This window comes from Nannospalax galili, unplaced genomic scaffold (assembly GCF_000622305.1).
Source record: "Nannospalax galili isolate Female #2095 unplaced genomic scaffold, S.galili_v1.0 scaffold158, whole genome shotgun sequence".
Taxonomy (NCBI): Eukaryota; Metazoa; Chordata; class Mammalia; order Rodentia; family Spalacidae; genus Nannospalax; species Nannospalax galili.
The window spans coordinates 87,762-111,087 of record NW_008345290.1 but is presented as its reverse complement, the minus strand read 5'-3'; the positions used below and the strand labels follow the sequence as shown (position 1 = coordinate 111,087).

Here is a 23,326-nt window from a genome sequence, read left to right as displayed (position 1 = left end):
TTTTTTTTCATACAGAAGAATTCATTCCAAAGCAATTGACATTGAGACGTTTTCACATGCATTTCTAATCTCTATATACATGACTATAATTTAAGTATCTTTAATAGAGAAACTTCGGGAAGACTTGTCTATAAATAAAACAACCTGGTTAAAAACCTCGCTTTGAGGACACAATGGACCCCAGAAAAACAAGGTAAGACCAACAGGACAGTAATGGAATCTATCAAATGTAATAAATGGCAGGATAAAATTATACTTCTTTTAGAAAAAAATTCACCACCTGCTTTTAATAATGGTGTGCCCCAAACGTAAAGGAATCTTACTTCAAAGTGATGATTTGTACAACGTCGGTTTTTGGAATTTCACTCAGTTTCTGTCATTAAAAAAGTGCACATTCACATGTTCAGAGAGCTAAGAATACAGAATAGGCCAAGTTTTCTTTACTCTTTGCCAAACTGGGTTCACACCGTGCTCTGATCTAGGACATAGTTTACAGGAAGGAAACCAAAAAGAGTGGAAGGTAAAAGTTTTTCTTTTGAAAGTGTCCCAATTTCATCATTTATAACGTCACATAGTATGACCGTGTGCATCATGCACAGTGTGTGTGTTGCATGTCTGAACCGAGGCTGCAGTGAAGCTGCCCTTGCAATACAGCTGAGCACAGCCAGAAACACTTTAAGTTCAATGTGTGCTTGATTTTGAATTAATGTTTAGCCATTGTGCATTCAGAAACATTTTGCTGTTTTCAGTATTTTTTTGTTTTTCACTTTTTTACAAGCTCCCAGTGTTCAGTTTGTGGACCCCATGTGTGGTGACTCACAGTTTAAGAAGGTAGGATTTAAAGGAGTCCTTTACCCTCTGGGATAATAACAGGTTAAAAAAATGGGTATCACTTAAATACTATTATCAAGATATAAAAGAATAAAAAGAAGTTAGACAAAAATAAAACAAAAAATTTCTGTAAAATCATGAGTGATGTCATACCACCTAATATATTACAGGTTATATCATGTTTTTAGATAATGCAATGTAAAAAGACACAATAGGCACTATCTTTAGAGACAAAAACAATTTTATAAAGTTAAACATCTAAAGAATTTAAATTTCATCTCATCTATTTTAGAGTATTATCAAACTCTAATTTGCATACAAGGAACTGCACATACATAGTATACTTTGGAAGTTTGCACATAGCTAGATCCTCATGAGATTATTACCACAGTTATGATAACAAACTCAACCATTTCCCAAGAGGGTTCTTCCTGAGTTTTAAAAAAAGATTTATTTCTATATTTTAAAATTATGTGTGTGTGTGTGTGTGTGTGTGTGTGTGTGTGCGCCCGCGCGCGTGTATGTGAGTGCAGGTGCTTGAGGAGGCTAGAAACGTCGTCAGATTTCCCTGGAGCTGGAGTTACACTCAGTTGTAAGCCACCTTATGTGCATGTGGGGAATCAAACGTGTCCTTTGAAAAAGCAGTCTTGCTCTTCACCGCCGAGCTAATCTCTCCAACCCTCCTCCTGCTTTTCGTAAGTCTTTTCCCTTCACCTCTTAGTCGCCTAACCTCCTTTGTCTCCCCCTGGAACTAAAGACATGTTTCTGTCTCTTTAGCTTATATTTTCCAGAATTTTATATGAATGGAATCATACATTTTATAATCTTTTTCACCTACTTTCTTTTGCCTGATATAATTATTTCGAGATTTTCCTATGTTGTTTCATAAGCCAGCATTCCATTCTTTTTTATTGCTCGGTAGTAGTGCATTGTATGGTTACCTCAATTTATTACTCTACTCACCACTAATATAAATTTGGGTGGGTCCTACTTTTGAGCTATTAAAAATAGAGCTGTCTGAGCATTCAGTTGTAAAACTTGATATGGATACATGCTTTCATTTTTCTTGGAAATGCATATGGAAATGGAATGGCTGCATTTCAAAGTAAATGCATATTTAACTTAAAAAAACTACCAAATTTTTATCCAAAATAGTTTGACCATTTTTTTGCTGCCACCAGAAAAAAACGTAGCATTCATTTTTCTCCACATCATCACCAACAGTCAGCCATTTTTCTAACAAGTATGCCAGTTATCTCACCAAGCTTTTCCTTTCCACTTCTCTAACGTCAGTGACATTGAGTCTGCTTTACCTGCTCAAGCCTCACTGTTTGGTAAAAATCTCTATTCAAATCTTTGTTCTCACTTCTAATATTTTATGTGTATAAGTCCATCAGGTGTGTGATTTACAAATATTTTCTCTCAGATTATGCTTATCCTTTACATTTTCTTAAAATTGTTTTATAAATGTCAAAGTTCTTGATTTTGATGATGTCTGATTTATTATTATTTTTTCTTCTATTAGTATGTTTTTGGTATTATAACTGAGTAACCTCAAAGTCACAAATATTTACTATTGGATCATTAAAAAAATTTTTGTGTGTGTGTGTGTGTATGTGTGTGCATATGTAGGGAGGGGCACGTGCTGTGATACACATGTAGAGGTAGAGGCCAGAGGACAACTCTTTGGAGTTGATCCTTTCCTTTCACCATATGAGTCCCAGGGTTCAAATGCAGGTTGCCAAACTTAGAGGCAAGTACCTTCCTTTATCTGCTGAACCATCTTGCTGATCCCTAATTAATTTATTCTTGAATGGATTTTGGAAGGTTTATCCTTCAAAGAATTTGTCCATTTCATCTCAGTTGCAAGATTTTTTGTGGGAATGTCCTCATAAGGTTATTTTGTTATTCTTTTAGCATTTGTAGAATCTGTACTGATGTCATCTTCCTTTTCTTTTTTTAAAAAATATTTTACTTATTATTTTTTATTTTATGTGTATGAGTGTATTGCCTGCATGATTGCAAGTGCACCTGTATCTTGCAATAGCACAGAGGTCAGAAGAGGGTATTGAATCCTCTGGAACTGGAGTTACAGACAGTTCTTAGCCGCCGTGTGGGTGCTGGGAACCAAACCCAGGTCCTCTGCAAGAGCAGCCAATGCTCTTAACTGCTGAGTCATCTCTCCACCCAATTCCCCAACCCCCAATTATTTTTTTGAGACAAGGTCTCACGATATATCCCCGACTGGCCTGGAACTCATTACGTAGCCCAGACAGGCCTGGATCTCAAAGAGATCCACCTACCTCTGCCTCCAGAGTGCTGGATTAAAGCTGCGCACCACCTCGCCTGACCTATCTCTTTCGTTCTTGATATTGATTGGTAGTTTTATTCTCATTTTTACTTGCTCAGTCAGTCTCAAGATTTTCCTCAAAATTGGAGATTTTTCTACCATCACTTCTTCAAATGTTTTTTGGTACTCTCCCTTCTCCTTTCCTCTGGGAACATATGGGCATATGAATTGCAGATACCATAAATGTTTAATGTCTGCTAATTCTACAAAGTAGATCATTTTAGAGTTTAGTTCCATGGGTTGCTTTTTCTTCTTGTTTTGGGGGTCTTATTTTTTCATGTTTTAAAAAATATTTTATTTATTTATTTATTTAGTGATGTGTGTGTTACCTATGTGTGGAGATCAGAGAATAACATGTAAATCCATTCTTTGTTTCTGCTGTGTGGGTCCTGGAGACTGAACTAAGGTCATCAGGTTTGGCAGCAAGCACCATTATCTGTAGAGTCAACTTGTCAGCTTGAAAATTATTTTTGTGTGCTTATTAAAATGAACTTTTTTGTGTGTCTGTCTTTTTTGAGACAGGGTCTCCGTGTAGTCCCAGCTGTCCTGGAACTCACTATGCAGACCAGGCCGGCCTTGAACTCACAGAGATTCACCTGCCTCTGCCTCCCTAGTGCTGGGATTAAAGGCATGCACCACCACGCCCAGCTAAAATGAACTTTTACAAAAAGAAAACTGATAGAAAGGGGAAAAAAGTCTAAGTCTGAATGTTATGAGGATCGCATAGCAAAAGGAAATGAGTTGTATCCGAAACAAGAAACACCCCAATTGGCAGCACCAGAGAAGGGCAGTAGAGGCTGGGGTGCAAAATCAAGGGGAGTGGGCAGATAACTGACAGATGAGAGGGAGAATGTGGGCAAGAAGACAGCGGGAAGAGCTAAGGTGCTTTAACCTGAGTTATTTGTTAGCCCCAAGGAAAAGAAAGGCTTTCCAGTTTGGGAGGTATGCTGGATAGCCTTAGTTGTCAACTTGACACACCTGGGTAGAGGGAGCCTCAACTGTGGAATTGTCTCCACTGGACTGGCCTATGCTCATGTCTGTGGGGTATTTTCTTTATTTTTGAGTGATGTGGGAGGGCCCAGCCCACTGTGGGTGGTGCCACCCCTGGGCAGGTTGTTCTGTATTGGATAAGAAAGCAGGCTGAGCATGGGCCAGAGGAGCCCAGTAAGCAGCTTTCCTCTATGGCCTGTGCTTCAGCCCTGGTCCCCAGGTTTCTGCCTCGAGTTCCTACCTTGGGCTCCCTCTTGATGAACTGTGACCCAGGAGATGTAAGGCAAATAAACCCTTTCCTCCCCAAGTTGGTATTGGTCAGAATGTTTTGTCACAGCAATTGAAGGCAGACTAGAACAGGAGGCAACCATGAGTCCAGGACAGCTGTTGGGTGATTGGAGACTGGAGGCCTTGACACTGAAGCGACCACTGCAGGGGCCAGAGAAGGGCCTCTGGGTGGAGATAACAAAGCAAAGCAGCACACAGTGGCTGGGAAGGGGAGAGGGCTGGCTCAGGGAAGAGGGCAGTGAGATGAAGATGGCACGGGGCTTATGGAGTGCAGAGAACGTTCAGTGTGGGTTTGAGGCCCAGGGTAGGTGTCCTGCATGTTAAGAGAAGGGAAGCTAAATTGTGATAGAGAAGTGAGACAAGTGGGGTGGACGCTGAAGAGAGAACTGAGTGGTGTAAGGGGTAAAGCAGGGTGACCGAGGTTAGAAGTAGGAAAGAGCCCAAGGGAGCTAGGTTCTTCAGGCTGCTTTTGGCCTGGAGGCCTCAGGTGCACCTGGGGATTTGACTGATTCCAGGCAGGGGGAGCATCCAGGCCCTTTTGTGGCAGAAGTGCAGGAGAAAGAGACATCAAGATGAACCAGAAATCCTTCTCCACCAGGGCTGCATGTAACTACACAGACATGTGCAAGAAAAAGCCAGGAGAGATCTCCCAGCAAAGGCAGGTACTACGTAAATGACCAAAAACAGATCATGACACTGGGGCCTGGGGCTTTTTAGTGCTGGACCAGCCCAGATTTCTAGCCCACTTCCATTCTTGGGAGTGCCTCTTTTTTCCCTTCTCTGTTTCTATCACTACCCACTTGTTGCTGGTCCAGTTCTTTGTACTGAAACACAAGACCCTGGAAATCCCAGGGGGTGTCCTCTGAACTCAGATCCACACCTGGTGGTATAACCTATACTTCAAGCCACTGTTTAAACTCATGGTTTGCCTTGTAGAAGAGAATAGCAATGTTCTCATGAGACTTTATTTTGTTCCAAAAGAATCTTTGACACAAACGTAGTCTCACTAGAAGGCACCTTTCTTAGTGTCACAGGAGACTTTATTTTGTTCCAAAAGAATCTTTGACACAAACGTAGTCTCACTAGAGACTGCAGGGGCCAGAGAAGGGCCTCTGGGTGGAGATAACAAAGATGCTAGCTAGAGTGAGTTTGTGAACTTAGTTCCACAGTACTAGTCTACTGTAAGTCAATTCTAAATTTTATAGGATTGAGTGGATGTTGGAGAACATGTGGACAAGCTTGTTGGTAGAAGAGCCAGAACCTCTTTACTGTGGATGGCTTCCTCAGACTTGTCAATGCAGGGGGACTTGGTGCTATTCATAGTACACAGAGAAACATGGCTAGTATTTCCTTCAGCAGAATATGTCCTTGAGTCCATTTGTTCATCAGACCTTTTAATATCCTTAAATGAAGAGCATAGACGCTGTCATAATGATGCCTTAAAAATTCAAAGGAGGGGCAGGAGAGACAGCTTAGTTGGTAAAGTGGTTATCAAACAAGCACGTGGACTTGAGTCTGATCCCCAGAACCCAGGTTAAAAAAAGCTGGGCATGGTGGAATGAGCTTGGGATCCCAGTGCTGGGAAGAAGAGGGAGGTGTTTGGTGGTGTGAGATGGCATTGGAGGTCAGACAGTGGGTGTGTGGATAGGTGGAGACAGGTTGAACCCTGGGACTTGCTGGCTAGCCAGATTAGCTTATTTGGTGAGTTCCAGGTCAGTGAGAGATTCCACAAACAAGGTGGATGGTGCCCGAGGAAAATACTTGAGACTGTCTTTCACATATATGCTTACACACACAGAACACTTACGGGCACACAGACACACACAAATACACACACGGAAAATAACCCTACAAAGCTATTTTGTTGTATTACTTTAAAACTGACATTGATTTTGCATTTGAAAGTGGTATATTCTTTCATTTTTATTTATTTATTTACTTATTTAGTTTAAGAGAGATTCTCACTCTGTGGTCCCAAGCTAGCCTGGAACTTGCTATGTAGCCCATGCTGGCCTCGAAGTCAAGATCACCCTGCCTCAGCCTCTTGAATGCTGGGATTACGAATGCACGCACCACTGCTTGGCTGAACATGGCTTATTCTTGTGTGTCTCTTACTGAATGCTTTTGATGGACTTCTATAAGTCCAACACTAACATGTTCTTGACTGACAATGGCTTGTAGGGCTTTCTTTTCTAAAGGCACACACAGTTAACAGGAGAAAACAATGCCTCCATTCAAAACAGGACACCAGTGATACCAGTGGAGGGACAGGTGCTAGCAAAAGCAGCCATTTGATGCAGGCACTGCACTTTCTGATCCCTTATCTCTACCTTTTCTGAAGCTTATCCATGTATAATATATAACCAGGCACCTGTGTGTGCACTTAGACTTTATTTTGTTCCAAAAGAATCTACAGCTACAGCCCAGTCCAGACTGAGATATGAAAGCAAATGGGTGGGTAGGTGGGGGCGCCACAAGAATAAGAAAATACAAGGAAGTCAGATTAACCAGAAATAAACTATTGAAATCACAAGTTAAGGTGAAAGTTCTAAGTTAGATTACGCTATGTCTAGCTATTCTTTTTCTTAAGCCACAGAAATGAGGGTAATTATATTAAAATAACTGAACTGCATATTCTCCATTGATCTGAAAGTGATAGAGTAGATCTGGGATTTTCTGTGAAGTCTCTTTTAGCAAAGGGATTTGGCAAGAGAGAAACGGGAGCCCATTCGGAACAGCAGCTGAGGAGAAAGGGAATAAAGACTGGGGGATGGAGGTGGGATGAGGTGGGCAAGGGACATGTCCACATAGAACACTTTCCAGGGACACTCTTGACTCTTTGACAAGCTAAAGAACTGCTAATCAGTCAGGTAAAGGTACAGTCACTTTTAACCAGACATTCCTTCATACCATTACCATCTTTTCTGCTATTTTTCCACCATGAAAGAAATCGTTTTTTGGCTTTTTTTTTTCTTCCAGGACTCACGCTGCAAATTTAAAATAAAATTTTGACTTCTCATAGTAAGTTTTTCTAAGAAGGATTTCTATTAAGTAGAAGACAATGATTTCCCCAAGGAGTATGGTAGACAAATAATAACGGTGGTGGTAGTGGGGGATACTGTGGGTTAAAGGTTTAAGCAGGGATGGGAGCAAAGACACAAAGAAGAGGAAGTGGTTAGGGATGGGATTCCAAAACTAAGGATGTGCGAAGATTTATGAAACTCCACCATCTCATAAGCTAATTAAAGCATAATAAAATAAAGAAGTTTGGACAAAGGTATCCTGCCTGGGCAAGCACAAGTGATACTGCTCCTAGAGGTGGGTTATTAAATGAAAATCTCAGTGCCAGGCACCTCCACATTGGTCAAGGAGGCTCCAGATATCTTCAAAACAGCACAGGCTGTTGTTGTTGCTCTCAGTTGCCCACCCGGACTAGATAATAACATCCTATTGTTGATAAAATACACAATACAATCTAGTTGCAAGACACAGAGAACTCAAGTTGGAACTAACCTGAAAATTTTCTCCCACTAGTTAGTTTTCACAGTGCTGGAAAGTACTATGTAGGCTGCAGGGGAGAAAGTCATCAATGGTCTTAGCCAGCAGTGAATTCTGAATATTGCAATAGTGGTCTGCCAGGCAACAGTGGCATGAAGATTATGGGGGTAACTAACTGCTTTCTGCTTGGATTTGAGGCCTGCCTCATAGGAGGGAACCCATGCTGGTATTATAAGCCTGGTCAAAACCCATGGATTAGGAGAAATTTGAGGCCCTAAGGGCTAACCTACTGTTGTTTTGTTAAGTGAACATGGCATCAAAGTACTTTCTAAATATTTATGTTCGTACTCATAGTGTTGAACTCAGCCTTGGTAAGAGAAGCTTCTGCCATGGGCAGCAGTTAATGCAGAGATTCATAACAGGCCAAAGTGCTGAGAATGACTATTGAGTGCTCAGTCTTAAATGTGACATCGGTATTAGCTCGGCTAAGGCTTGGGGAACATCACAGAAGATGGGGGAGGGGAAAAATGTAAGAGCCAGAGATGGGGAGGACTGTTATGAAATGCTGTCTTCTGGACATGATATGGCTATTGTACTAATGAACTCCCTGCAGCCATGATTACCTGCACAAGACCTGAGTAAGATCAAGCCAACAAGATTAGTCAGTAGTCCAACAGGCACACTATTGGACTCAGTGAGTTAGAAGAAAAGGAGGGGACATAAAGATGGTAGGAGGATGTGTTGGGAGTGTCCAGGGGGAGTGGAAGGGGGAAGTTTGGGGTGGACATGATCAAGATACAATGCATACATGTATGAAATTGTTAAAGAATAGGACATTCTAAAAAATATTAATGTTGGCAATAGTTTTATGTGTATGTGTTCTATCTGTAACTGATTTTACTTCATATACACATGGAATCATGCCAAAGAATATGTCTATATATTCTCATTTACAACTTAAATAAATCATTACATTAATTGCTATGATTTAAACTTCTTTTTGTGAAGTTTGATTGGATAACATTAATGCTGATAATAATAATGCAATAACATTTTACATAAACAATAATTATAAATACTTTATATGAATTAGTTTATTTAATACTTACAATAGTTAATTATTTTCTCCATGTTAGGCATTAGGAAATTGAAGCACAAAGAATTTAAGTTATTTGTTCCAGGCCCTAAAGCTGGTACCTTGCTGAATCACCTTGTAGTGACTGCAGAGCTCAAACCTCAGTACTTTGCTATGCTGCGTCTCAGAATTCCTTTTCTTTTCTTTTCTTTTCTTTTCTCTGGAAGTGCTCAGTACTCTGAACTGCTCAGCCATCCCCCTTGCCCTATTTTTATTTCTTTTCTTTTGTTTTCATTCCTTTTCTTTTCTTTTCTTTTGTTTTCTTTTCTTTTCTTTTCTTTTCTTTTCTTTTCTTTTCTTTTCTTTTCTCTTTTCTTTTCTTCTCTTTTCTTTTCTTTTCTTTCCTTCCTTCCTTTTTTGCATGTGTATGCATATGCTTGTTCACAGGTGTGTAAACACATACATATTTGAGGTTGTGAATACACATGTATGTGTGTGCATGTGGAGGCCCGAGGCCAGCATCAGGAGTCTTCCTCAATTTCTGTCCACCTTATTCATTAAGGCAAGGTCTCTCAGTTGACCTAAGGATCACCAATATGGCTAGTCTACCTAGCCAGCTTTTTCTGGAGACTCCTGTCTCCATTGGAATTACAGAAGAGCTCCCACATGAGTGGGGATTGGAACTCGGTTCCTCACATTTTTAGAGCAAGTGCTTTACCCACTGAGCCATATCCCTTGCCCTCATAATTTTCTTAGAATAGTAACATCTCCATATGGATCATCATGGATCTTCAAAATGATTTATTTTGATAGTACAGGCAACAGTGGGTAAATAAGTGTGTCCAGAAGTCAAGAATGAGTCCTTGTGACTTCACTGAACTTGTCTAAGATTTGAAATATGCTTGGGCTTAATACCTCTCATGTCGCTTGATCTGCCTTAATGAAGGAGTTATGGAAACCTAGTCAGATCTCATGGCATGCAGACATGTGGGTCCTCAAAATGGGAGTTGGCCACTTTACCCTAGCCCTGTCTGAGCTATCCATTCCACACATGAGCATGTATATATATGGAGCATAAGCGTGTGTGTGTGTTTGTGTGTTCATGCACATGTGCGTGTGTTTCCATTCGGCAGATGTTTATTGACTTCCACTGTGTGCCAGGCAGTGTCAGGCACTTTCCACACTTTAAATCCCAATACTTTTCCCTGGTTTCCAAGAACTTCCAGGATCTGCCCCTTATTGTCCAATCTTCAATTATTCTCCCAATGCTCATCTTACACATGTAGGACTGATCTTTCTGTTTTAGTTGCACACCAAGTTTTTGATTTAAAAGAAAAATCTCTGTGCAGGATTCTCGTCTTCCTGGATTTCATCTGCTTTCTCCTCCCCTCCTACCTTCCGGCCTTCTAGGCTCTTCCTTGGATAATATAACTCCCTTTTGCTTAGTCTTGCTGCTTATTTCTATAACTTGCAGTATCTGCATGCATGATTTTGGCTCTGTAGCTAAGTTTTAAATCTTTATAGGGATTGTACATTATACTACTTTGTGTTCTGATCATAATCTAAGCAACTGGTTGTGAATTTGCCACATTCCTTGATACCAATTTGTAGTTGAGACATGGTAGTCCTATGTAGTCCAGGCTGGCCTTGAACTCATAATATTCCTGCCTCTGACTCTCAAGTACTGAGCATATAAGCTTGTACCACCACCCTGGCCCTGGTGTGTGAAATTTAAAACTCTTAACAGTTTGGCACTTCTGTTTTTAGTGTGGTCTTCTCTCTGAAAATGAAACGCCCCACACATGAAATCCTACAAACACTACCTGTGCCATTGTGAGTGAGTAATACAGCCCGCGTTTTGTCATTAGTTCAGAGTGGGTCCCTTTTTCTTCCACCACACCGTCCTTCATAGTCACAATCAGATCTGCACTGTGGACAGTGGAGAGCCGATGTGCTATCACAACTGTAGTCTGACCTTTGTGTACATATTGAATAGTGTTAGAAATAACCTCTACAATAGTCAGAAAAACTTATTTTTGCATTATTATTTTACATATTAATGACTCTTACCTTTGGATATAGAAATAGAATTAGGAAGGCCAGTAGAAATTATAATAAAAAGAGTTAATGTGATTCCAAATAGGTGCTTTTCATTAAAACCATAGTATCTTAGCACTAGAAAAAAAGCCCAGCAGGAATTTCTGAGCTCTCCAGTTAACCATAGAAGCAGAAAGCATTAAAGTAACAAACTCATTGTCATTTCTGAAATGGGCCTATCCTTCAACTAGTTGTGTGCAGACTCACCCACCAAAGGTCACTACCCTCTCATTCCCAACGGCACTGGCCATGATTTTTTTCTGTTTTATGTAGATGGAATCAGGCAGTCTGTATTCTGTGTCTGAGAATTTGTTTCAGTATTATGTTTTTAGATTAACCATTTTGTTTCTTATTACTATGTAGCGAGTCTTCTACATGAATACAATCTATCCATTCTACTTCTGACTGGGCCGGAGTAGTCTTTAGGGGTTTTTATGCATAGATTCTTGTACGTGCTTATTTAGTGAACACATGTATATAACTTTAGCAGTGAACACCTTAGAAAGGGCTCCCGAGGCACAGAGTGCACATGTTTTGCCTTGCTAGGTCCTGCCAGTCTTCCAGGGGGCTCTTCCAGTCTAGAGAGTGCCTGAAGACCAAGAGAATGCAGGCTGTACTGTAGTCATACCAATGGTTAGTATGTCTGTTTTGCCTGACAGATGAGTGCTATCACCTGGTAGCTTTTATTTGTATTTCCTGAGGGACTAATAAAGTTGAATGCTTTTCCATTTGGTTAGCTCAAATTTGAATACTCTCTCTCGTGAACTGCCCAGATCTTTTGCTCATTTTTCTTTGAGAGCTTTTTTCCTGTCAATTTTCAGGAGTTGTTTATAGAGTCTAGTTCTGGGGTCTTTGTGAGAGACTACGGATTAGCTGTTTCTTCTGCATATGCGGCTGTCTCCTCACCCTTTCACCGTTGTCTTCTGATGAATCAAGTCTTCAAATTTTAATGAAGTCCTATTTAGCAATGCTCCTCTTTTCTAATTGTGCTTTTTGTGTCCCCCTTAAGAAATTCTTACCCCACTATCACACAGAGGTTTTTCTGTTTTACCCTCCAATTTTTGCTATTGTGCCTCTCATGTTTAAACCTGTTATTCATCTGGAATTGATTTTTGTGCGTGATGTCACATCAATGTACACTGTCACCCTTGAATTAAATGAGTGTCTGAGCAGAGTGCTCTGGAAAGACAATCCCTTCCCACTTCACTACAGAACGGCCTTTATCCTGAGGAGGCCAGACTGTTCTGGGTCTGTTTTTGCACTGTGTCTGTTATTTTGCTGCTGGGTGTGCCTGTTGGTACACCAACAATACTCTGTGCTAGCTGCGAGTAGTTGGAATCTTCCAGATTCATTTTCAGTCCACACAGCCGTGGTGCTCATCTTGGGGTTCTGAATTTTCCACTCAGAAAGCCCAGCACAGTGACACGCACCCTCCAGGCACATGGTAAAGGGCAGTTAGCATCACCACTACTGTATCACAACTATTGAATTTAATCATTCCCAATTTTACTCTTACCTGTTTCAGAGAGGGAAATTGGAACTCTGCAAACGAAGAACTTTTCCAGGCCTCCACCAGCCACTGGAAAACATGGAACTAGACTCCAGTGTAGTTCTCTCCTCCCCTGAAAGGTCTCTTTATTGCAATAGATGTGCTTAGTGAGAGAGATGAGTTTCTTTCAAAGTCTTGTATTCCACATCTATAAGAAAAGGAAACTTTTCAAATCACTAGTTGCTAAGAATCAGAAACAATGAGAACATTATGATACAATGTCATATGAAAAATGCAGGAAAAAGTTCATGTATCCTGTTATAACATGGTTTTAAAAACTATCCATAGGAAAAAAGACTTATATAGGATATGTCAACATTACTAATAGTACATATATTTAATTACTAGACCAATTGGATATATTTTTCTGAATTGTCACAATTTTATTTAATATGAATGTACTGTATTTTGGTTTAAAAGCAAGAAATCTAAAACAACTGGAAAAGCAAGTTCTCTGTTTAACAGGCTTTGTCCCTATGGGTAATCTATGCATGCACATCTCAGGAGGATGTACATAGTGTGATTAAGGGTCTTTTGCTACTATTTCATAGCTTTTTTGAAGAAAGAAACATTGTAATACATTTGATTTATGTTGAGAGGACCAGCTACATTATTATCCTAACCAGTGAGGAGGAAAATAAGGCAGGATGCCTTCTGAAGGGCCTTCCACAAGGGCTGAGAATTAGCAGGCGAAAGAAACTGGTTGGCAGAGATGAAGACTGGAAGCCCTCTGCCACCACCAAGACTGACATGCAACAGAAACCACATGTGAAAAAGCCATGCTGGCTGGAGAGATGGCTCAGTGGTTAAGAACACTGGCTGTTCTTGCAGAAGACCAGGGTTCGAATCCTCGCACCCACATTGCAGAGGACCCTGGTTTAAGTTCCAGCACCTCCATGGCAGCTAATAACCATCCAAAACTGCAGTTTCAGGGGATCCAATGCCCTCGTTTGGCCTCCATGGGCATTGCATGCAGTGTGGAAGGCAATACACACATACACATAAAATAAAATAAAAATAAATAAATAAATAAATAAAAGAAAAAGAAAAAGCCATGCTATGCAGATGCATAAGAAAGTCCACGCTATGCAAATGACGCATAGTCACAGCCTCTGGGCCTGGAGCCTAGGGCTTCTGGCCGGCTTCCTCCCTTAAGTGTTTGTTTTTCTCCATAAGCTATCTCTGCTTCTACTATCCACCTCTGTAATTTCTTGTTTCAGGACATAAGAATCTTGGAATCCCAGCAGGTGCCCACTGAACCCGGATATCCACTGATATCAGCATGACACAATTGGATGAGACAAAAGAACTTTCTCAAGGCACCTGGAAGAGAGCGGCCATGTAGTTATCACTTAGAAACATGCGGATTTATGCTCCAGGGTCTGGAAAGCTACAGAGCAATCTTGAGTAACACTCAGGTCTCAGATGGCCATAGAGTCGCTACCAATATTGAGTACTCTAACTGGAATTTAATTTTTAAAACCGCTTAGGGAATAGGATTAGACATGGAGACACTATCATCAAAGCCAGACTTTTGCATTTACCAGATCTTTTCATTAGTTTTAATTATAAAAATTACTCATCTGTAAATGCCATATGTGTACATGATATCTACACATTTATTTCTTTATTCTATTTATTTATTTTGTACATGTAGATGGACATATGTCATGGTGCAGTTGTGCCACGGCATACATGTGGAGGTCAGAGGACAAGATGTGGGAGTCAGTTCTTCCACTGCATGGGTCCAGGAGATCAAAATCATTATTAGATTTGGAAGCAGGTGCCTTTACACACTGAGCAATCTCACTGGCCCCATAGTCACACATTTGTTAGGAATGTATATATGTGGGTAGTCTGTGTATATGTATATATATGTATGCATATAGATGATAACGATGATGATGATGATGATGATGATGATGATGTGTGTGTGCATGTGTGCATGCACATTTCTTGTCAGCCAGCCCATCTGGGAACACAGTGATTACAACAATTTAGGTTAGTAATGAGGAATGATATGTGCAGTTCAGAAGTGAGGCTAGGTCACTGGACCATGTTACCATCATTCTGAAGTCCCTTACACTCATGGTGGCAGTTTCCAGGGCTGTTGGTGGAGGGCAAATGGAAGTCAATGCTTCTCAACCTGAAGTGAATTTGTGTTTAACATGAATTCCCTTGGGGCTCTGCTAAAGAAGAAAACTGGTCAGAGAAGAGAATCCCACTGCTCTGAATGGAAGAAGCAGAAGACGCACATGGCCGCGTTTGTGCTGGGATCAGGAGCTGTTGGTCTGTGGAGGGTCAGGTACAGCCCTCCTGGGATGGGGGTAGATGGGATGATAGCTTGCATATCAGTTGTGTGTTTCTGTGGACATGCACATGTGTGCTTGTGTATTTAATGCCAACTAGCATTTATTATTTTTTCCTTCAAGTCGTATCCTGAATGTACAGCTTATTGGGAACTCCGAGAAAGCCCAGCAGGTGCCCACTGACTGCCCCCCCATCTATGCTATTTATACTAGAGAACAACAGTGAACCAGGAGCATGGGACTCAGAAGTGATCCTGTCCACTTACCTTCTCCAGTGCAGCTTGAACAATGGATTTGCTCTCTGTATCAAGGGCAGACGTAGCCTTGTCTAAGATCAGAATTTTGGGGTTTCAAACTAAAGCTCCAGCAATTGTGATTCTCTGTTTCTGGCCTCCACTCATTTGGGCTCCTTTCTCCCCTACCAATGTATTAAATTTCTAGTGAAATACAGAGAGGGAAAAGCATAGAAACAGGGTGATTAAATGATTAGGAGAGGAAATGACATAATTGTGCTTTAATACCCGCTCAATTACTGTATTGGCATGACTGCTCACGATCTGTGATCTTTGATTTGCTCATTTTAAAGACAAACAACTCTGAGAAAAGGCTCTTATAAAGAGAGGGTAAGAAAAACTTGGCTAGGACCCAGACATATTAGAACACACAGAAAAGAAGGATTTCTTCAAGAAATTAATAATTAAATGAAGTTTCAAATTTCTGGTAGATGATCTTAAAATATTTTTAAAAAAATCTATGAAATATTTACTTAATACAAATATGTAAATATTTTTTGAAATATTTATTAGCAATTTGATATTTTGTCCATAATTTTCTTCTTGGGCAAAGAAAACAGTAAGTTGAGAATGGATACCACTTAGCCAAGTGTGGTGGTGCACACCTATAAGCCTGGCACTCAGGAGCCACAGGTAGGAGATCAAGGCCATCCTCAACTACATATCAAATTTGAGGCTAGCCTGGGCTACATGAGACCCCATCTCAAAAAATCAAAAACCAAACCAAATCAAACCTTACCACAACATCTTTTTAAAAGTCCAATTTCCCCCTAAAACGTTTCTCAGTATTGGGAATGTTTAAGGCCTTTTATTTTTATTTATCTCTTGATAAATATGTCTTTAACAGAGATATTATTAGGAATTTACAGCGGGGGTAACCTCTAACTCCAGTGGAACACTGTCAGTCATATTCTATTGAATTATATCACCAGTGCCAAATGCATTTCCTCAGGGCTAGAAATTCAAATATTGAAGAAATTAATTTCTAGAGGCCATTTTTCCTAATTTTAAAAATACCAGTTTTGTTTGTTTGTTTGTTTGGTTTTGTTTTGAGAACTATATAGCACTATATAGCACTGGGTGACCTGGAACTCCCTATGTAGACCAGGCTGGCCTCAAACTCAGAGATCTGCTTGCCTCTGCCTTCTGAGTGCTGGGATTAAAAGCGTGTGCCACCAGAGCCAGCAAAAATATCAGCCTTGTAGTATCATTTATGCACAGTAAGCAGATCCATCTTATGATGCAGCGCTGTTGATTTAGACAAACAAAATACCACAGCACCTCATCACCATCCAGTCACAGCACAGATCGCTGCTGTGACTGGCAAGGATTCCCTTTCAGTCCAAACCCAAAACTTGCCTTAGAATATTTAGGATTTTATTTTTGCCACTGTAAATTAGTTCTCACTGATTCTAGAACTTCAAACAAATGATTTTGAAGGATATTCTTTTTAATCTAGTGTAATGGATATTTATTTATTTATTTGTTTGTTTGTTTATTTATAGATAGTGTCTCATGTAGTTTAGGCTGGCTTCAAACTTGCTATGTAGCCCATGATGGCTTTAAACTTCTTTGTGTGTGACCCTCTTGCCTCTACCTCCCAAGTGCTGAGATTCCAAATGTGAGCCATAATGCCTAGATTTTTGTGGTGTTGGGGATCGAACCCAGGACTTCTTGCATGCTAGACAAGCATTCTACTAATTGAGTGATGTCCTTAGACCCTATTTTAATGTCTTTTTTGGTAATTTTTCTTTGGCAGTTTCAAATATGTATAGAACATATTTAGATCATATTTATACCTTCCTCCCCTTCTCATTCCAACTTCTCCTGGACCCCCTCCCACATTAGTTTCTCTCTCTCTCTCTCTCTCTCTCTCTCTCTCTCTCTCTCTCTCCCCCTTTAAAAAAACCCATTGATTGCAATTAGCATTGTTCCTATGTGCAGGGGTGCAGGGCCATCCACTGGAGTGTGGCCAATCAACCAGGTGCCACGACCCCAAAGAAGATGGACTCCTCAACAGCCATCAGCTGTCAATAGCTCCAGGTATGGGTGGGGTCTGGTGGAATGTTGAGTAGTGGCTTGATCTTGTACAGGCAACCACAGTTGATGTGAGTTCATTATCATGGCCTAGTGATGTCCAGGAGACACTGATCCCCAGCAGTCCTACCCAACCTCTGGCTCTTACAATCTGTGTAAAGGGTGTTTTTGTGGTTGGTTTTCATTTCTTGTGGAAAATACCTAGAAACAGAGTGATTGAGCCATTACTCCACATCTAGCAGTGTGGTAGCCAAATTGCTTTCTAAACCAACCATCTTCTCAGAAGGAAGGGAAGATCGATTGCTGACATTGTCACTGATCATTTTGTGAGTCTTTTTAATTTTGGCCATTCTGGTAAGTATGAAATAGTATCTTACTGTGACTTTATTTTGGTTTTCTCTGATCACAAATAAAATGGAATATTTTTGTGCACAATTTATGTCTGTGTGCATTGCTCATTTGGTTCTTCTTTTACCCAATATTGAAGTTTTTATCTATTTTTATAAATCTTACTTTAGGGGCTGGAGAGATGGCTCAGCGGTTAAGAGCATTTGCTGTTCTTTCAGAGGACCCAGGTTTGACTTCCAGCACCCACATGGCAGCTAACAACTATCTGTAACTCCAGTTATAAGAGAGTCCAATGCCTTCGTCTGACCTCCACAGGCATTGCACAACACAGGTGCACCTACATACATGCAGGCAATACACTTATATGCACAGAAGAAAAATAATAAGTAAAAAATATTTTAAAAGTCTTACATTAGTGTTTATCTAATTTCTGATTGTACCAGGTTTATATATTCTGGATTAATGCCTTGGTCAGGTAGATTCATTTAGAATATTTTCTTGTACTGTACATTTTGTCTTTTAATTTTCTAGATGGTATTTTTTGAAAAGGAGGTTTTAATTTTGGCTGGATTCAAGTTATCTCTTCCTTCTTTTTTGGCTTTTCCCTGTTTAAGATTGAACCCAGGGCTTCGTACATGCTAGGTAAACACTCTACACTAATTTAGACTCTTGACCTTTAGTTTCTTTAAAAATAATATTAAAAAAAACTTTTTGAAAATTTCATACATGTATATAATGATGATATATATCATGATCATATCCTCTCTCCCTTTCTCTGAGATGTGGTCTTACTATCTAGTTCAGGCTGGCCTCAAACATGTGACCCTCCTGCCACTGCCCCTTGAAGTCCGGGATTACAGGTGTGTGCAAACACACCTGGCCAGTTTACCATTTATTTTTAAGATTTCTTTTTTCTTTTTATTTATGTGTATGTATGTGTGTCTGTGTGTATGCCATATGTGCAGGTGCCTTCAGAGGACAGAAGACGGTGTCAGATTGCCTGGAACTGGAGTTACAGGCTGTTGTGAGACACGCATTGTGGGTGCTGGGAACTGAACTTGGGTCATCTAGATCACTAGCAAGTGCTATTTACTGCTGAGCCATCTCTCCAGCCCCCAGTTTACCATCAAAAAAGATAGTACATGGCTTTCTGTCTAAGAATTCTTTGCTTATCCCAGCATGATGAAGGCTTTCTTTTTTCTCCTGATGTGTTTAATTAACTAAAATTAAAATTTAATTAATTTAGAAATAATTAATTTTGTGAGACAGTCTCACTGTGTAACTCTGATTGGCTCCCTGTTACGTAGCTAACTAGCCTCGAACTGCAGATCCTCCTGTCTTAGGCAACCAAGTGCTCTTTGAATTTTTTATTTTTGAAAGTCGAGCTAGCATTTTGCTTTAAAATCTATGGCAAATTGATTCCTTGTGTGATGTGACAAAAGCCAGAGCTTTTTTTTTTGTTTTTTGTTTTTTTACCTGTGTGGCTATCTTGTTAGTACCATCTGTTTAAAAAATTTCTTTCACCTGTGTAATTCTATTAGCTTTGTCAAAACTGAGCTGATGAGATAGGTGTGGGTGTTTCTGGGTCTTTGCCCTCCTGTTCCATACATTCATTTTCATTCCTCGACTACTTTCCTCGTTGCTGTCTTAAAATCAGCTACGGTAGGTGTTCTCACCGTGCTCTCCCTTCAAAATTGTTATGCCCATTCTTCACCTTTTGATTTTACAGAAACATTTTGAAATCCATATGTCAGTTTCTACACATACACAAAAGCCTGGTGGGATTCTCTGATTGAAAAAGAATCAGATTTATGGATTAACTTGGGAGGAATGCATAACTGACACAATTTATTTAAGATTTCTTACATCGTTTAGTTATGCTTTATAGTTTTTACCTTTCATTTTCATATATCATTTAATGTTTTTTTGTTGTGGTAGTTTTAATTTATTTAAGATTTCTTACATCGTTTAGTTATGCTTTATAGTTTTTACATAGAAATCTTAGAAATCTTTCATTAAATTTATTCTTAAATATTTGGTTTTTTAAATTAAAAAAAAATATTTTATTTATTATTTTTATTTTATGTGTACATGTGCATTGCCTGCATGTATGTGAGTGCGCCTGTGTCGTGCAAAGCACCAGAAGTCAGAAGAAGGCTTCAGATTCCTCTGAAACTGGAGTTAAGGATGGTTCATAGCCGCCATGTGGGTGTTGGGAATCGAACCCAGGTCCTCTGCAAGAGCAGTCAGCACTCTTAACCACTGAGCCATCTCTCCAGCCCCAATATTTGGGGTTTTAATGGCATTGTGAATTTTATTTTAAATTTCATTTGCAGCTGTTGCTACTGTTTAAAGATCCATTTGATTTAAAAAAAAAATAGTTTTAGGCCCATTAAAGTCATCTGCTTTTTCTTGAATTTGTTTTGAGGTTATCTCTTTCAAGGAACTGACCCTCATCTAAACTGTCAAATTCATAGGCACAGCACTGTTGGCATTCCCTTATTATTAGCCTTTTAGTGACTTTGGGATCAATAGTCAAGAATCTTTCACTGTTGGTACTGTTTCTCTCTTTCTCCCATTCCCTTTCCTAATCTCTCTCTCTGCTCCCCCTCCATCTCCCGATCTCTTCTTCCTCTTCCCATCTCTATCCCTCTACCTTCTTTCTTGATCTTTATGAGGAACCAGCTCTTGGTCTCCGTGGTTGTCACTGACAGTTTTCACTTTTGGATTTCAGTGACTTCAGCTCTTTTTGCTGTTCTCCCGACACCTTGCTTTGGTTCAATTCACTCTTCTTCCTCTTGCATGTTTCGCATACAGTGCGGTTTTCTTCTTTTTCCTCCCAAAGCTTTAATAACACAAGTTTTTTTGAAGCTGTGCTTTGACATGTTATACCAGTAGTGACTCATATTTTCAGTGAGTTCAAAAGGGTTATTTTCTTGAGACTTCCTCTTTGAGCCCTTTTTAGAAAAAGAAGGGTGCTATTTAGAGGCTGAGGATGTAGCTCAGTGAAAGAACACTCACCTGGCACTTATCTAGCTTGTGTGAGGTTCAGGTTCAGTCCTTAGCACAAAGATATGTTACTTAATTTGAAAAATTTGTTTATTTTTCAAATGTATTTGTTGAATGTAGTTTCTAATTACGGTTAAAGGATTTATTTTAGAGCTCTCTAGAATTTGAAATTGCCGATGGTTTGTTTTGATGTAACAGAATACTGTTTATCTCAGTAAGTGCTCTCTGAGTAACTCTGAAGAGTGTTTCTGCTGTTGCTGGGTAGAATGTTCTATACCTCTGTGTTACAGTTGACTGACAGTATCGTTCAGGCCATTTATACTCTCAGTTTATCAGTTATCAAAATCACCTAACATGGTAGGCTTCTGTCTCCCCTAGCTGCATCACTTTTTGCTTCATTTATTTGGAAGCTGTTTTCTGCAACAAATAAACGTATTTTCCCATTTCTTTGCATGTTTTGATTTTGTAAAGTATTATTGAATGCCTTGCACAATACTTTGGAGAGAGTGTATTGTTTCCTTCTGAAAAACTGTTGAGTTTTGCTGTAGTAAGTAGTTCAAATGCTCACTGATTACTGATTTGAACCAGGATAATCTTGGTTTTTTTTTTTTTAATTTTGCTGACTGGAATGAAGTTTTAGAAAAATCTTTCGACTTGGTAGTATTCATTTCTAATTCTGTTTCCTCTGGGGATCTTGTGCTTCTGGAGTTTAGAGTTGTTTACTCTGAGCTGTGGTCCTCACCTACCTCTAAGGTAGGGCTATTTGATGTCTTTGCTGCATGCCTTGCATGTTGAAGGTGTTTGTGTGGCCCTACAACATTGCTTTTCTCCTGTGTTCTGTGCTCTGCTTTGCAGCTGTAACCTTCTGGTCACCCTCAGGAGTCTCATCCTCAGAAGACTTCTGTTTCTCTCCTCAATGCCATAAGTCTTTTATAACTTTCCCGTTGCCTAAGCTACCCTAAAATCTGATTTCTGATTTCCAGCTCAGTGGGATTCTGTGTTCTGTCTGGATCCCAGTTCACAGAGATGAAGTCAAAAGACAGAATGCTGCAAATTCATGAGTTTCTTCTCTCTCCTTTCTTTCAGGAATGATAGTTTTTACTATCTCTTGTCTAGTGATTAGAAACAGTTGTCTTGCCTCTTATATGTTTTAGCTATACCTATAGTTGTTTATGAATGAAAGATTGGACACTACCCAGAAAATTCTACTCTATTAATTTTAAAGTTTGTATATATTATTATAGAAGTAATATTTTTCCTTTTCAAGTATAGAGTTCCCTAATTTTCAACTAATTGAATTAACTATTTCTGGAAATTTAAATTATTTTCATGCATTCTCTTATTTTTCTAGTTAACTAAGCCCTGGGACTTCAGCATTCATCATGATAATCTTCAGTTTCTCCTTTAATTTATTCATTGGATTACAGCTTTGTGATTTACCCTTATGATTACAGAGAAAGGCATCTTTGTTTAGTTATGGCCTTTTAGTAAAAGCAAGTGCTAACCTAGAGACATGGAAGGAATCCCTAAATCCATGTGGGAAGTTGGAGAGCACTGAGCATTTTAAGGAAAACAAGTCACTGAAAAGAAAAGAAGGTCAACAAAAGGAAGTACGCATTTTCCCAATCACAGGCAGAGATGGACCCAGGCCCTGGTGGTTTTGTTGACTGTGGTGCCATGTTAATTTCAGCATTAAATAACGGCACCAGGAGGCCCATTACTGGTAAAATAAATGTTTTTTTGGAAAAGAATTAATCTATTACAGCACACAGTGTGGTTTGTAAATATGTGCATAAAATGAATGCTTTTGTTATTGTTACCTTCTGGAATGATGAATTTTATATGTATTTCAATTTCAAAGTGACTTTTTATTTTTTACTGGGTGTATCCCACAGCTCTCATGGACTTAAACTTCAGGAAATGTAAACAAATGGTTATATAACTCTAAATTCACAATACCCATTAAGATATATGCCCTGTTGCCAAGAATTTTAAATTTATTACATCTCTTTGCAAGTCCACAGTTCTTACCTAATGTTCATCCCATGTGCTTTAAGAAATGAACAGTTTTCCCTGTGCATCTCTGGGTGGCCCAGAGCACCAGCTTCCTGGGGCCAGCAGTTTTCCTGGGTAAGTTTGGGAGCTCCCACTGCATCTTGACTCCCCCAGCCTCATTTACCCTCCCAGCTCCCCCACCCCATCTCTCCTCCTAGCAGGGGCACTGGCACATTTCTTGTCTTGGCACCCCAGATCTCTGGACTGACCTGTTGGCCCAGACTCTCCACTGCTTCCTGATCCTTTGCATCCAGACCAACCCAATTCCTCCCTCTAGTTCTCAGGAGCCCTTGGGGTCTCTTCTGTCCCCACCTTCCTTTGCATTTCTGGGCAGCCCACCCCTCAGGTTCTTGGGGCCAGCATCATTCCTGGAGGGATCCAGTCCTGAGGAGAAAGCCTGAGAGCATCTGATCCTCATCCAGCTTGGGCTTCTGTGGAAACTCAGGAGCAGAAAAAACAAAAGAGAGAACCTGAAGCCTAGATCAACCAGCTTTTCATGCCCAACAAGTGAACCACAAAGGCACACAAAGTTTACAAAAAGAAGCAGACCTAAACTCAACAAAGGAAGGCTTGAGTCTCACACAAGAATCAGAAACT

The 23,326-nt window shown here is 39.9% G+C and overlaps 1 protein-coding gene across 1 annotated transcript in view; it reads right to left on the bottom strand.

Annotated features, from left to right (window-relative positions):
- Abcb5 (ATP binding cassette subfamily B member 5) overlaps positions 1-23,326 on the bottom strand; it is a gene marked incomplete at its 5' end in the record, with an annotated part of 135,496 nt that overhangs the window by 68,688 nt on the left and 43,482 nt on the right. The window contains 4 exon segments of the mRNA XM_008841543.1: positions 91-128; positions 5,721-5,861; positions 10,856-11,012; positions 15,249-15,424. Coding sequence (XP_008839765.1) covers positions 91-128; positions 5,721-5,861; positions 10,856-11,012; positions 15,249-15,424 — 512 coding nt within the window.